The sequence below is a fragment of the Lepidothrix coronata genome, unplaced genomic scaffold (assembly GCF_001604755.1).
Source record: "Lepidothrix coronata isolate B3197 unplaced genomic scaffold, Lepidothrix_coronata-1.0 Scaffold90, whole genome shotgun sequence".
NCBI classification, from domain to species: Eukaryota; Metazoa; Chordata; class Aves; order Passeriformes; family Pipridae; genus Lepidothrix; species Lepidothrix coronata.
The window spans coordinates 1,960,165-1,973,909 of NW_016690270.1; the positions used below are offsets into that span (position 1 = coordinate 1,960,165).

Consider the following 13,745-nt stretch of genomic DNA (forward strand, 5'->3'; position numbering starts at 1 on the left):
CAGTTTGTCTGGCCTATGGCAAAAGTTGAGTCCCCCTGACCCCTCACAGTGGCATCATATCTAGTGCCTCTAAGCCAAATGCTTTTAAAAAGCAGAAATCCAAGTTGGGTCAGACCCCTGGAAAGCAGTTTCCTGGAGCACTTCTCTCCAGAGTGAGACTTTCCACGGAAATGTCTAGGCAACTGAAATCGAGAACCAAGAAAGCAGTCATGAGTAGAAAATGACTGGGAGCCATTTATTTGTGCAAGAGTTGTGTGTTTTGTTGAAGGTTTATTTACCACCTAAGACTGTCTTAAACCTGCTGCCTCTAAGTTTGGGAACTAAAGAGCTCAGCCCATAACAAACTGTGGTGTTGTTATGGCTGACTTTAGTCATCCAATCCTATGCAATCTGGTAAACTTTAGGAAGGATTATAATTTCATTTTTTTTGACTCTGGTATCCTTTTTAGATGATGAAAGTTGTTCAAGTTTATGCAGAAACACAAGAGATTAATTTGAAGGTAAGCGTTTCAGACCATGCACACTTGGTGAAGGGATGTGCATTTCCAACAGGTGAATATTCCTGTCTTCTTTCATCCACAGGCTGATTCAGAAGTAGCACAGGCAGGGAAGGCAGTTGCATTATACTTTGAAGATAAACTTTCAGAGATCTACCCAGACAGGACCTTCCAGCCTTTGCCTGAATTTGAGCAGGAAGAGGATGATGGTGAAATAACTGAGGACTCCGATGAAGATTTTATACAACCACGTAGAAAACGCCTAAAATCAGATGAGAGACCAGTGCATATAAAGTAATCTAATGATATGGACCTGAAATTTATTGTAAAAACTGTTATTTAAGTGTTCCTGGAATATTATCATGCCTGCAGTGGCCATCTTGAAGAAGCTGATAGCTTTTTAAACAGTATTAGATTACAAAAAACACTTGTACAGAAAAACATTCGCATCAAAAGGGGAAAAAAACTGTATTGTAAATTTTTGGTGGTTTGTATTTTTTTTTTTTCCCTTGATCTTTTCTTTTCCTGATGGAGGGGACACACTCATCCTGGTCTCACAGATAGAGGTGGAGGAAATGTTGAAGAGAAGCAGATTTGATAAGAGATGTTCCATGTACAGCTGAGACTGTGTAGGAGAACGTTCTGCAGGACTGGACCAATACAGTGACTGTATCTTGCATTACACTGCAGTGTAAACTGTGAGCAAAGTCCCTGAAATCCCCTCTCTGTGTGAACTCAAGTGTGTGTTGGTCATTGCTTTGGTCATCTCATTGCAGCAGAGCTGTGAATAACTGGTCTTCTGTGTCGATCAATTACTGACATTTTACTTTCTTTACTCCATTTTATGTGTAGCAAAAGGAAAAAGGAAAATATCATTAAACTGTTCTGAGTTGGCAAGTGCAGGAACGTGAGTTTTTGGCAGGCAGAAGGAGCTAAGCTGGTGGCAACAATCTCTTTCAGTAGGATGAGGTGTATTTATTAAAATCCTGTACCCAGAACATTTTAATGGAGTTCATGGCAGAAGTCTCAGCGTTGTCATCTGTCCCTGATCCCCCTGATGAGGCAGAATGTTCTTTCCAGTATTCATTCTCTAGTTTCTGTACTTAAAATATAGACTGAAGAGGTAATAACTGGTTGGGGTGTTTTTCCAGTCTTCCTAAATATCAGTTTCTAATAGACCACTCGGCAAACAATAACATATTAACTACCAAATGTGTAAAATTTCCTGTATTCACTTTGTCTTATTTGTAAATAGTGAATTGAGATTTCTTGCAGATCAGCAACATTTGCTGAACTGTTTTTAAGCTAATATGTATTCTTATTGATTGTTCCTATCAAGAAAAGATTTGTAATATATGCTATTTCTAACATTGCATTCATTTTGAGGTTCTGTCTTATTTTTCTTAGAGTTACTTCTCAGATCTTTTCTTCAGAAGCAGCTTGTGAGCAAAATGTCCAGAAGGATTGGAATCAGTCTGAGTTTGGGTTATCTGTCCACCCACTTGCACAGACCAGGATTTGGCTTTGAGTGGTTTCTGGTCAAACAGTGAAAACAGAACAATTTCCCAAATTCCCTCAGTGAGCCTTGAGGCACCTCTGCTGTGCCTTCCCCTTGGACACTGCCTTCATCCCTGTGAAATCAGGGTCAGCACAAGGATTTATAGTTTGAATAGTTGTTTTCTTTCCTGACAGAAGTCAATACTAGAAATAATGAATGTCATTTCTGGCCTTCACATTGCTCTTGCTAAAGTAAGGTGAAGAATTCATGTGATCAGATGAGCTCGAGTTTGACAGACTCTAAATTTGCCATAATTTGTGTGAATACAACAATTCTGTGGTAAATCCCTGGGGGTTTGGTGTCCTCAGCAACTCCTGTGACATTGTACACACTTTACCAGAATGGTAAAGAGAAATATTTTAGCACAATACCAAATTTGAGATGTGCTCTCAGCAGTCTTTACGCAAAGAACTGCAGATCTGGTTGCTTTTCATGAGAACCGAGTCTGTACATTGGGACTCCCCCTCTCTCACAAAAAAAAAAAATGAGTGGACTGAAGGTATTTGTGACTTCAAGCTCACTTCTTCACTCAGATGTTACAGTTAAACTGGTTGGGGTTTTTTCCATTTCTCAGATATTAACAATAGTGATGGTTTAAATTTAATTTTTAGCAGTTTGTACGTGAAAAGAAGAGGAAAAAGGAATTCCATTTCAACATCTTAAATTGACAGAGAGCAAAAGCTTTGCCCATAGAAAGGCTGACGTGTGTGAATAGGACACTGGTAGTGACAAGGGATCATTTCATGGCTCTGTGTATTGCCTATTTATGCGTTTCTAGTTTCTCAGCTTCATTTTGCAAAAGGAATATTATTAAAATCATCATGAAAATAAGATTTTTGTGAATTCTCTTCAATCGGGGGTCCCCGTTTTTACAGCACTTACACTCTTTGGGTTCTGGACCTCCAGGCCTCAGCTTTTGAACTGTTCCCTGGGCACCAGCCATGGATTGAATCCTGCAGAGCCCCCCAGCCTGAGCCAGAGCGTGGGATGGGCACGGTGGGATCCCCTGGGAGCAGAGTGGGGAAGGAGGAGGCTCGTGCTCCCCGGCTGCTGCAGGAACAGGACCCTCTGCCTCCCACCCAGGCCCTCGAGCACACGTTCCATGTTTTGGGACAGCCTCTCTTTTGGGGTGGCCTCTCCAGTCATTCACTCCCTACAACAGCCAGGAAACTTGTCCAGCTCTAGATCAGCAGCTTCTGCCCCCCAGGAGTAAAGCTGAGCTTGGCCTCACTGAGTCCGAGCTCTTCTGCACAGATCCCACTGAACCCTCCAGAACTGGTCCTTCCATCCAGGCCCCCAGTGTGGGGATCCACAGATGATGTGGAATTTTGAATGTGTGCAAGAAATCTCAAGTGTATCTTTTATTTATAAATCTTTTCCTTCCCCCCCCTTCACTTTGGAACTCCCAAAGCAACGATTCAATGAGGGTTTTGAAAGCAGCAAAGTTCTGTTTGAAAATACTTGAAAGGGTAGATAAGCTCTGCTAATCCATTTCCTGATCCTGTAGGCTGGGTGTTCATCACAGAACTGGGAAGGGTTTGCTCAGTGAAAGCAGTTTTTGGTGCCTCACTGTGTGTAACTTGTTCAGGAGCAAATTAAGGGGTTTGTGTTAATGAGTCACTGATCCTCGGAGCGTCTTCCCTGTGCCAGGTGCTGTGTGTGCAAGGGGTGGGAGTGATTTTACCTGGGGATTTGGAGCACAACTTACATCAGGAAAACTTGGAAAAGACAGTGCCAGGCCCTTGGTGTGATCCCAGTGCTCCAACGGGGGGGCAGGAGGGGTCTGGCCCTTGGTTTAACTCTGCTCTCGTTTAAAACACTCGTAAAAATTCATGTCTCAATTTCTGTTGTAAATGACCCTGAGGTTTAAGTTAATCCAAAGAAGTAAAAGGCAACTTGCTTTTGAAATAGGAGTGAAAAGTGCACAGTGTGGGCTTCTCAGTTACCTCAGAGGTGTCCATGTAATTCCTGGTGATTAGTGCTAATTCCACCAGCTGAGTGGGTTCAGGGTTTTTATTTAAATATGCCCTGAATAAGTGGCCTGGGGTGTAAGAAGGCAGAGTTATTATCCAAAAAAAAGGATGTTCCCCCTGAGTTCTGCAAACAGAAATGCTCAATTCAGTGGAGAGGCTGTTCCTCTGTGTGGGACGTCACCACTGCTGGTCCTTGTGGCACTTGACTGTCACACACTTTGTGCTGGCTCAGTGAAATGTTTTATAAACATTTCTGCAAGGCACTGGAGCTCAAGTCCTTAAAATGAGCCTAAATTTCTCTTTCATCACCTGGTTTGTTGGCTGACCTCGAAAGGTTTGGGTTGTGGCAGCAGTATTTTGAAGCTCTGTGTATGGTGTTGGCTTTTCCAGTTGGCTTTTCATTGTTTTTCTTAATCTCTTCCTTGGAAAAAAGCAATAAAAGTGCTTTGTCTGCTGCCTGTCAGCGTGACAGGAATCCTTTCCTTTGGGTAGTGATTTTATAGGGAAGTTTGTATGCATATCACCAAGCCTAGCTTTTAAAAACAGAGTGTGCAGCAGTTATTGACAGTATAGTGTGGCATTTTATTTTAAAAATCGGGGGAAGTTCCATGGTTTTTTTTAAGAAGTAGGTGTTTGAGCAAATAATGGAGGTACTTCTTTAAAATAAAAATGTTTATGCCACCGTTTGCATAGACATATTTCAGATGGAACATACAGATTGTATCTTTGGGTATGTGATTTATTTTATCTTCTCAAAGTGTAGGTAAAGAAACTCTTCCATCTACTTCCAGCTTGCTTGTGGGGATCCTACTTTCTATGCTTGCTAATGTATCAGGATTGAATTATCTTTCCAAAATCACAGTTAATTTGGGAATCTTTGTTATAAGTGAACTGTAAAATGTCTGAAATGCAGTTTTGGCCCTTTCTGTCGAGTGATCTCACAGCTTGAGGCTGCTGTCTTTAGGATTTATGGAATTTATGGAATTTCTCCAAGGAGAGGTACTGAAATACTTTGTAAGCTGGACTCGTTGCAGGATTCAGTCTGGAGTGACCTCCCCTGACACCTCTGCTGGCCTGCAGAGGGGGGGATTTTTAGGTTCAGAACACCATGACACATGTATATAATCCTATACAGATTTGTGCAGTTCAAAGCTTGTTTTCCATGTAAACGTACTCCTGGAAGGGTTAAATTCATGGCATTCTTGGATTCTTCAATGCTTCCAGTATTGGAACTGGTTCTTTTTTGCACATAGTAGACTTGGCTCATCTTTTGATATGATTCTTCAAAAAACCAAGTGCTGTTTCTGTGATATTGTATTATCTGAATCACCATATTTAACTTTTTTTTTAAAAAAGGTATCGTTTCTAATTGTTCTGTTCCTGTGGTTTTTGCTGGTGTGTAATTACAAAAATGAAATTTTTCTTTCCCTGGTTATTTAATACTTTAGCTGCCTGTAAATATCTCTTGTTAAGTGCTCTGGAATGTGCTGTAGAAGTTGTATTAGCTCAGTTTAAAGCATTGTTTGAGACCTATTTTGGTTTGGTTATTTCTATTAAATCTGAAAAATCACTCTTTCAATTTGAGTTTTCTTTTTTTGCACACCATTAGGTACAGATTCACATCTGGCAAAAGACTTTCCTAACACCTGCAGTGTGGAAAACAGGGTGAAAATCAGGCTGCAGGAGCTCAGATGTGCCCAGCTGGGGCTGTGGCATCCAGACAGAAAATGATTTGGCACCTTGGTGTGAAACACGGGGGTTTGAGGGTTTCTCAGTTTTTTTAGTGCTGCTGCTCATCCTGAAATGAGCAGGAGGGGACAGTTCAAGGTGTACAGCTCAAAGGGCTGCAGTTGTGGGGATGGGGTGGGATGGGATGGGGTGGGATGGGATGAGATGCTTCCCAACAGAGCTGACAACGCTTCTGGGGGTGGTTTTGAGGGGTTGTTGCCCATGACCCTGCCCCAGTAAACACCAGGAGAATGAAGAGGGAGCTGACCTGGGCTGCTGAGTGACCCGTTGGGGTGACACCTCCCCTGCCCTCTCTGTCACACCCTGCTCTGCACGTGGTTCCTTGTTCTCCCTGTTGGAGATGGGGCTGTGGTGAAGGCATGGCCAGGGGCACTGGGTCCTTTTGCTTAATAAAGGTGTGTTTTGGTGTGTCAGGGACCACCATGGACCAACACCATGTGTGGGTGATTCCAACTCCAGGGCACAACCCCTGGGTCCAACTGCACTGGAAGGGAGGAGGAGGAAGAGGAGGAGGAGGAGGAAGAGGAGAAGGAGAAGACTGCTCCTGCACCCTCTGTACTTTTTGCATGTAGTGAAAAAGCTGCACACGTGCAGTGCTGTTGGGTTCCTCCACCTTGGAACTGCAGTTTGGGGTGTGTGCTTTGAGCTGCTCCCTGCCACTGATAAATCCCTTTTCTTGTGTGGATGTCACTACTGGAGGAGTCTCCTGACTTACCAGAACTAAAAGCAGAATTGAGCCCACAGATCTTGGGCTGTGGCCCTGTTCAACTGCAGCTCAGCAATTGGAAGTAGGAACTTGTCTGGTTTAAGGAGTCATGACATGACTGCAGCTCCCCCAGGCACCAGCATCACTTGTGCTCCAGCTGACCATGCAGACCTGCAAGAAGAGAGTAGTGTGAGCTTCACCTAAGCTAAAATTACCTCTGAATGATTTTTTTGCAACCAATGACAGGCCTGGTAACCTGGAATGCCAACCAGCTTGGGGGTGTGTCTGTGCTTCCATAACCTGTGCAGCTGGTGAAGGCTCTGATCCAAGCAGGTCTGTTCTGTATCAGCATTTCCCTCCAGGCTGTAGCTCAGAACTAACTTGCATTTTTTTCTCACTGTTTGTTTATTCTGAGTGCTTCTGGTGGGTCAGTGTCACAGGAGCTCCACGATGAGAGAGCTGTGTTCTAGAAGAGGTTCAGTTGCCTTCACCAAAGCACAGACCTGTTCCTCCTGAACAAAGAACACCCACATTCCCACCAGGCACTCGGGTGGCCTCTCCAGCCTCTGCAACCACCAGCAAAGGAACAGGTGATTTGAAACCAAACCCTTGCACTTCAAGTGGGTTTTGCTGCCAGACCAAACAGTGGCAGCAGGAGGTGGTGCTGGCTCTGCATGTGCTGGCTGTGAACGGGTGGCTGGATGCCCTGCTCACCCTCCCGACCCCTCCGGAGCGGGACCGGGGGCTCTGCTGGCAGAGGAGGAGCAGTGGGGAGTTCTCAGAGGGCTGTTTTGTTTCTCTTTGCCAGCTGCTGCCTCGCTGTGTCCAGAGCACTCCCAGTCCATCTGCTCCAGCTCTGCCAGCCCATCTGCTCTGGCTCTTTTGGTGAGTTGGCCCTTGTGGCTGGACTGGCATCTGTTGCTTTCAGCTCCTCTCTTTGACTCCACTCAGCCCCTGGATTCCCTCTGTAGGCTTGCCTGGCTTTTTTTTCCTTTACCATCCAGGTTTTAATTCTTCTGCCTTGCTCCAGTGACACTGAGCTCTTCACCCCATCACTCAGTGCTGCAATGCAGTTGCCAATTTTTATTTCCCCTCCAGGGGAGCATATCTGAATTTCCTCTTCCCATCCCAAAATTCTACCAAGAGTCAGAAACTGCTGCTAAACTGTTCAACCCTTGCTGCCATTGTAGAATTCACATCTACTATAGAATCCCAGCGTGGTTTGTGTTGGAAGGGACCTTAAAGATCATGTCGTTCCACCCCCTGCCATGGGCAGGGACACCTTCCAGTATCCCAGGTTGCTCCAAGCCCTGTCCAACCTGGCCTTGGACACTTCTAGGGATGTGGATATCTCTGTAGACACGTATATGATTTTGGAGTCAGTGCCATTTTTCTCTGAGGGTTGAGATGGTGAGCCTGGATCTCCAGAGCCTTCTTTCTCCTTATTAATTTCCTTCACCCTCTGAGCTCTCTGGGTCACTGAGCAGGCTCACAGGGGCTGAACTGCATCCCATCCCATTCCCCTGTCCTTTCCTCCATGTTAGTGGAGCAAACTGTGCAGAATGGAGCACTGAACACTGAGTAAATTGCTCTTTGCCAAATTACCTTCCAATGCTTTCCACGGGCTGGCACTTCAGCAAAGTGCTGGGTGATCTCCATGGTGGGTTAATGCTTGGGAACTAGGATAATGTTTGCTAAACTAGCAGGGACTAAAAACAGGGATTATAAACTCCTGCTCCTCTCGTTAACACATCAGAGATGAGCACGTTTAGCACAGAACTTTAGTGAGCAGATCAAACAAGACTCACAGAGCACTGGGTCACCTCAGCTGAGGGTGCTGGTGCCTGGGGGACTCCTCACCAAGGACCTGGCAGGGTGTTCAGGGGTGATTCTGCTGCTTTGTCCTGACACTGAGGCTCGTCTTCCATCCCTGGAAGTGTTCAAGGCCGGGCTGGATGGGGCTTGGAGCACCCTGGTCTGGTGGAAGCTGTCCCTGCCCTGAGGGACCAGACCCACCTGCATGACCAGAGGCCACTGAGCTGGGCTGGATGCAGCCACCCCAACTGAACCTGCCCAGCACCTGGCTTGGTGAGAGTATCTTTATTTTTTTATCTTGTATATCAGAGATAACCACAAAAGCCTTTTGTGGCAGAAGAAGTGTTTGGAAATCGTGTCTTTTGAGGATTTCACTGCCGGGAATATGGGGCTGGGATGTGCCTTTAGGCTGTGCCAGAGCTGTGGGATCTGTGTGGCACTGTGTGTCTGCTTCAGATCACTTTCCTCTCAGGAAACAGTGAGCTCTGAAAGTGGCTTCTGGAGCCCCCATTCTTTTGGAATTGTGTTTGGAGCTGTGTTCAGTCACAGGCTGCAGAACCATGATCTGTGCCCTGGATCTCACAGGGGTTTGGCTGTTGACTGCAGAGTGAGGTGCAAAACTCCAAACTGAATAATCTGTTTCCTCTTGGAACTTGTCTGTGTCTCCAGGCAATCCCAAATGTAAGTTCTTTATCTCTGCTGGCCCAGATGTTTCCAAAGGAAGGAGATGCTGCAGCAGCAAGTCCCGGCAGGATGGTGCAGGGACTGTGCTCAGGATGAATTCTGTGTTCTAAATGAAGACAGATTATCTGCCCACCTGAGGTTTAATCAGCTCAAGACCACGGGGAAGGTGCAGGTAATTCAGAGCTGTGTTGGGAAGCAGGGAGTGCTCTGGATAAGCAGCCTTCTGCCTTGGACACACACCCTGTGGAAAAGGGGGGATCCCAGCGTGTAAGTTGTGCATCATTCTGCCAAGAATTTGTGAATTAACTGTTCATTCCTTAAAATCTCTTACATGGATCGTGTCACCAGATGGTGCTCTTAACCCAGCCCTCTGCATGCTGGGCTCTGAGGGAACGAGTTTTGTCTTGGGAAGAAACTCATGGCTTTGAGTTCTGCAGGTGGGAGAGGGACCTGCTGAGGACACGTCTCCTCATGGGTGCAGTGCTGGGCTCAGGGAAAGCTGGGAAAATGTTTTCATTCTTAACGAGCTCCTGTGACATTTCAGCTCTTTTTTTGTCTATAAGATGGAAAGAAATGCTGAGCCATATTAGCCTCGTTTTGCTGCTGGATTGGTTTTATACACAAAGATTTTGTTCAATGCACCAGAAAAGAGGTAATCCAAGGCTTTATTTTGTTCAAATCATAGTCCAGAGCCAGCTGTTACAGGGAGCAAAACCGGGGAGGGGGGGGTTGGTTGCAAATACAATAGTGAGGGAAAGGCAGGAGGGGAGGGATGATGTGAAAGTGGAGACCTCCTGGCCAGGCTGTGGGTGCCTGGTTGTTCCACCAGAAATGAGGATCAGCTGTGGAACAGGCACAGACAAGTGGGGAACAAACAGAAAATGTGGGATGTAAAACAGAGCTCTCTGTGCCATGGATTTATAACCACTTTGGGCTCACAGAATGGTTTGGGTTGGAAGGGACCTTACACATGAAATCAGGTGGAGATCACCAGCTGCAGTGGCAGCCCATGGAATGCATTGGAAGGCAATTTGGGAAAGAGCAGTTTACTGAGCACTAAGTGCTTTGTTCTGCATGATCTGTGGTTCCTTACACCCTGGGGCCAGTGTCCATGTTTGAGTGGAATGTGGTGACCTGGGGGCTTCAATCTCATCCGTTTCTTTCTCCATCTCAGCCTTGACAGAGCCCTGTGGTTCCTGAACCTTGCACAGGAAAAGCTGGAAATGCTGGACACAGCTGGAAGCAGCAGCAGCAGCAAGGATCCCCTGCCTCCTGCCCTGGGAAGCTCCATGAGCTCACATCCCCAGCCTGTGACCTGCCTCCTCTGCCCCCTCTTCATCACTGTGACTGCAAGGCATGGGTGGGCTGCTGGAGCTTTCAGCAAGTGTCTGTGGAGGTCACCAGCTTTGTTCCCCTGCCTCTGGCAATTATAAATGGACCATTTATTCATTAAAATCTGTTGCATGGAACATGTCAGCGGATAGTGCCAAAAAGGAGCACCAAGGAACTTCTCATTTGAGAACTTCTCCTGGGCTTCTTGTTTGAGCCCCGGGTGCACTGCTGAGACCTGCCCAGGTAGGAGATGTGACTCCTCAGTCACCTTCTGCTGCTAGAAGTTGTGTCTCGAGGTCCTTTCCATGAGCAGAGCCAGTGCCCAAGCCAGTAACCACTGCAGCTGCCACAGGTTTGCTGTGTGCTCTGAGATGGAAGGTCTGAGCATCACCTGCAGGCAGGAGCCCTGGTCTGGTGCTTCTCTGGGGTTTGTGTGTTCCTGGTGCTGAGCAGAGTTGAGGGTTGGTGAGATCTGAGCCTGCCAGGGATCCCAGCCCTGGATTTTTGTGCTGAATCAGGACCCTGGATGTGTTGATCCAGGGACACTGAGTGTTAATAATGCCTGTGCTGTGGGCTGGACTTCCACTGTGTCCGTGTCTCATCCTGCTGCCTGGCACTGAATGGAAAGGGAGGGTATAACTACCCAGAATGGGTTAAGGAACAGGAATTAATTCTGGAAAGACAGGCAGAGCCAAAGTTGGGAATACTGAGACATTTTGGCTCTTCCATCAGCACATTGGAGCAGTTGATGGGGCTGTGGGTACCTGTGTGTGCTCTGGTTCTCCTCTCAGAGCTACAGAGTGTTCCTGCCTTAACCACCCTCGTGCCATGCTCTCCTTCCCTCTGGAAAACACGATTAGTCAGAATGTGTTGCCAGCATTCCGTGCTCTGCTGTGTTATTTGAAGTTCCCTTTCCCAGCTTGGTGCCCAGAGCTCAGGCTGGTCTTTGTTAACTCCTCAGTTCCCTTTCACCACAAGTGAGCTGGTGCTCGGTGTGCTGCTGGTTCCTGGGATGACTGTGGACATGTCAAACCAATTTAATCTTCTGCCCCATTATAATCCATCCATTTCTCCTCCATTTACACACAGATGTGGGATCCTTTTAGTGGCTGAGCAGAACACAAATGTGCCAGGCCATCTTATTTGCTGCTGGCTGCTGAAAACTGAATTCTGTGGAAAGTAATTCAATTATGCTGCTGGGTCTGGAGACTCTGTCTTGCCCTGTGCTTCCAAGGACCTTCCTGCCTTTCCTGGGTGAAGGGCACAGTGACTGGCTTGACAGGAAGGCTTTCTGCAATCATGTCTGAGGGATGATTTGTGGGGCCACATTTGTAAGGTGACCCAAGCCAGCCTGTGATTCTGTGATTCTGTTGTGGGCTTTCCTGCTCTGTCCATGAGCAGCTGGCAAGGACACCCTTATTCCAAAGTGCAGGACCTGATGCTCCTCTTTGCTGGGATGTGGAGCTCTGGGGAAGTAGATACAGCAGAAACCAAAGCTTGGGAAAGGCCCATGTGCTGAATGGCTTAGATGACTCTGGTTGTGTTTCTCTGTGAGGATCCTTGGGGAGATGGTTGCCAGCACATCTGTCATTTAGGATGCTGTCTGTTGTCACCTGTGGAAGGAGATTATTAAGCAGTGAAGTGATTGGAAAGGGCTTTCTCTTTTTTCTCTTTATTAATGGGAGCGTTGCAAATGCTGCCCTGGGCTCCCAGGAGGGGTCTCTGCAGAGGATGCTCTGAGGGTGAGCTGGGCATGGAACAGATCCTTGACACAGGTCCACATGTCTCTAGCCAGGAAAACCCCTTGGATTTTTGGCTGTGGGTTGTGAAAGAGATTTGGGATAATTGTCCAGGATGAGCTGGGAATGCCTGTGCTGCTGGACCCACAACCACACCTGACAAGGGCAGGGAAGTGCCCTTGGAGGAGTAGGAGAGACAGACAGGGGTTAAGGAGGCTTGGTGGCCAAAGACTTGGAGCTGAGCTCTGCTCAGCCGGGCTGGATGCTGCAGAGATGGACTGTGCTGGGGGATGTGGGGCCAGGATGTGGAGGGATGATGTGGAAGAATTTGGGATGATGAAGTTGGGGTGATGGAGGATGGGGGTGTGTGATGATTTGGAGGGATGATGTGGTGGGTGATGTGGGGGGATGCCAGGTGATGGTGTGGGGTGATCTGAGGGGATGATGTGGAGGGGGACGTGGGGTGATGACACAGAGGAATGCAGGGTGATGGTGTTGGGGGGGATGGAGGATGATGTGGGTGCTGATTTGGGGTGATGTGGGACAGCAGCACTCCAGGAGTGGGAGCTGCAGCCTCTGGAAAGCACCATCGGACAGGAGACAACCCCGTCCTTTAGGATGTTGGGTGGGAAGCACCAGCACATGGAAAGCAGCTCCTGAAGATCCATGTTGCTCTCAGGAGGCTGATGGAGCAGGTTAATCAAAGAGCTCTCAGGTTTCTTTTCACATGTTAATATTCTCCTGAAATAAAAACATTACAGCATTTTCTCTCCGAGGCACAATTGTGCACCATTGGTTTTGTTTTCCCTGTTATAAAATACTCCTATTTTTATTACTTGTATTTCCATTGGGAGGGATAAAAATAACTAGAATACAGCAAATGCTTTGTAAGCACACCAGGGGAAAAAAAATCCTTATTTCCCATTACAAATAACTTGGTGTGTTTCTTCCAGAAGGCTGAGATTAAATATATTCTGCTTTGCCTTTTGGTTTCCATGAAAACACTTGTGGTTTTACAGCCTGGGATAAATCCAAGGAATGTTGGGGCTTTGGACCTCCTGCCCTCTGTGCCAGGTGTTACTGAAAGGTGGTTGCAGATGGATGTGTTCAGCCTCTTACTGTGCAGACACATGGAATTTTTCCAGGGTCTTTTATACAAGTCTCTTCTTTCCTGATGGAAATGGTGCTGAGATAAAGCCATATGCTGTGTGGTCTGGGGCTGTTTCAAATCTAAAAAGACTCCTCATCTCATGGCTGCTGGAGCTGGGAATTGCTGACCAAACCCTTGTCCTCCTCTGGAAACAATGTCACCAGAGATGACCTGGAACCTGCTGGGATTTTATATATATGTATATATATATCTCAATCAAAGGGCTTCTGCTTCCTTGATCTCCAGTGGCTGAGGAGAGTGGGAGAGCAAAGGCTTCCCAGGAATCTTTAGCACTTTATAACCAAAGACAAATTTTAATCTGTCTTCTGGGTTCTGACACCAGCACTTTATCGGCCTCCGAGCAAAGTGCAGTCTTTTAAAAATAAATTATGCAGTGACACTGATAATGGTGTTCACATCACAGAAGGTTGAAAGAGACCCTAAAAGCAGCAGTTTTTCATCTGTGCTCAGAGAAAAGATGTGTTAAAGCCTGTCATTAACATTTAGGCAAAGGCCACTTTGATCTTTCTGAGAGCTGTGTA

General features: G+C 46.6%; 1 protein-coding gene across 1 annotated transcript in view; it reads left to right on the forward strand.

The window, feature by feature from the left end:
- TRIM33 (tripartite motif containing 33) overlaps window positions 1–5,588 on the forward strand; it is a 35,185-nt gene extending 29,597 nt beyond the window's left edge. Inside the window, exon 18 of the mRNA XM_017821427.1 lies at window positions 534–5,588. Coding sequence (XP_017676916.1) covers window positions 534–795 — 262 coding nt within the window. The 3' untranslated portion in view covers window positions 796–5,588. The remainder of the gene's footprint in view (window positions 1–533) is intronic.
- Window positions 5,589–13,745: the final 8,157 nt, after the last annotated feature.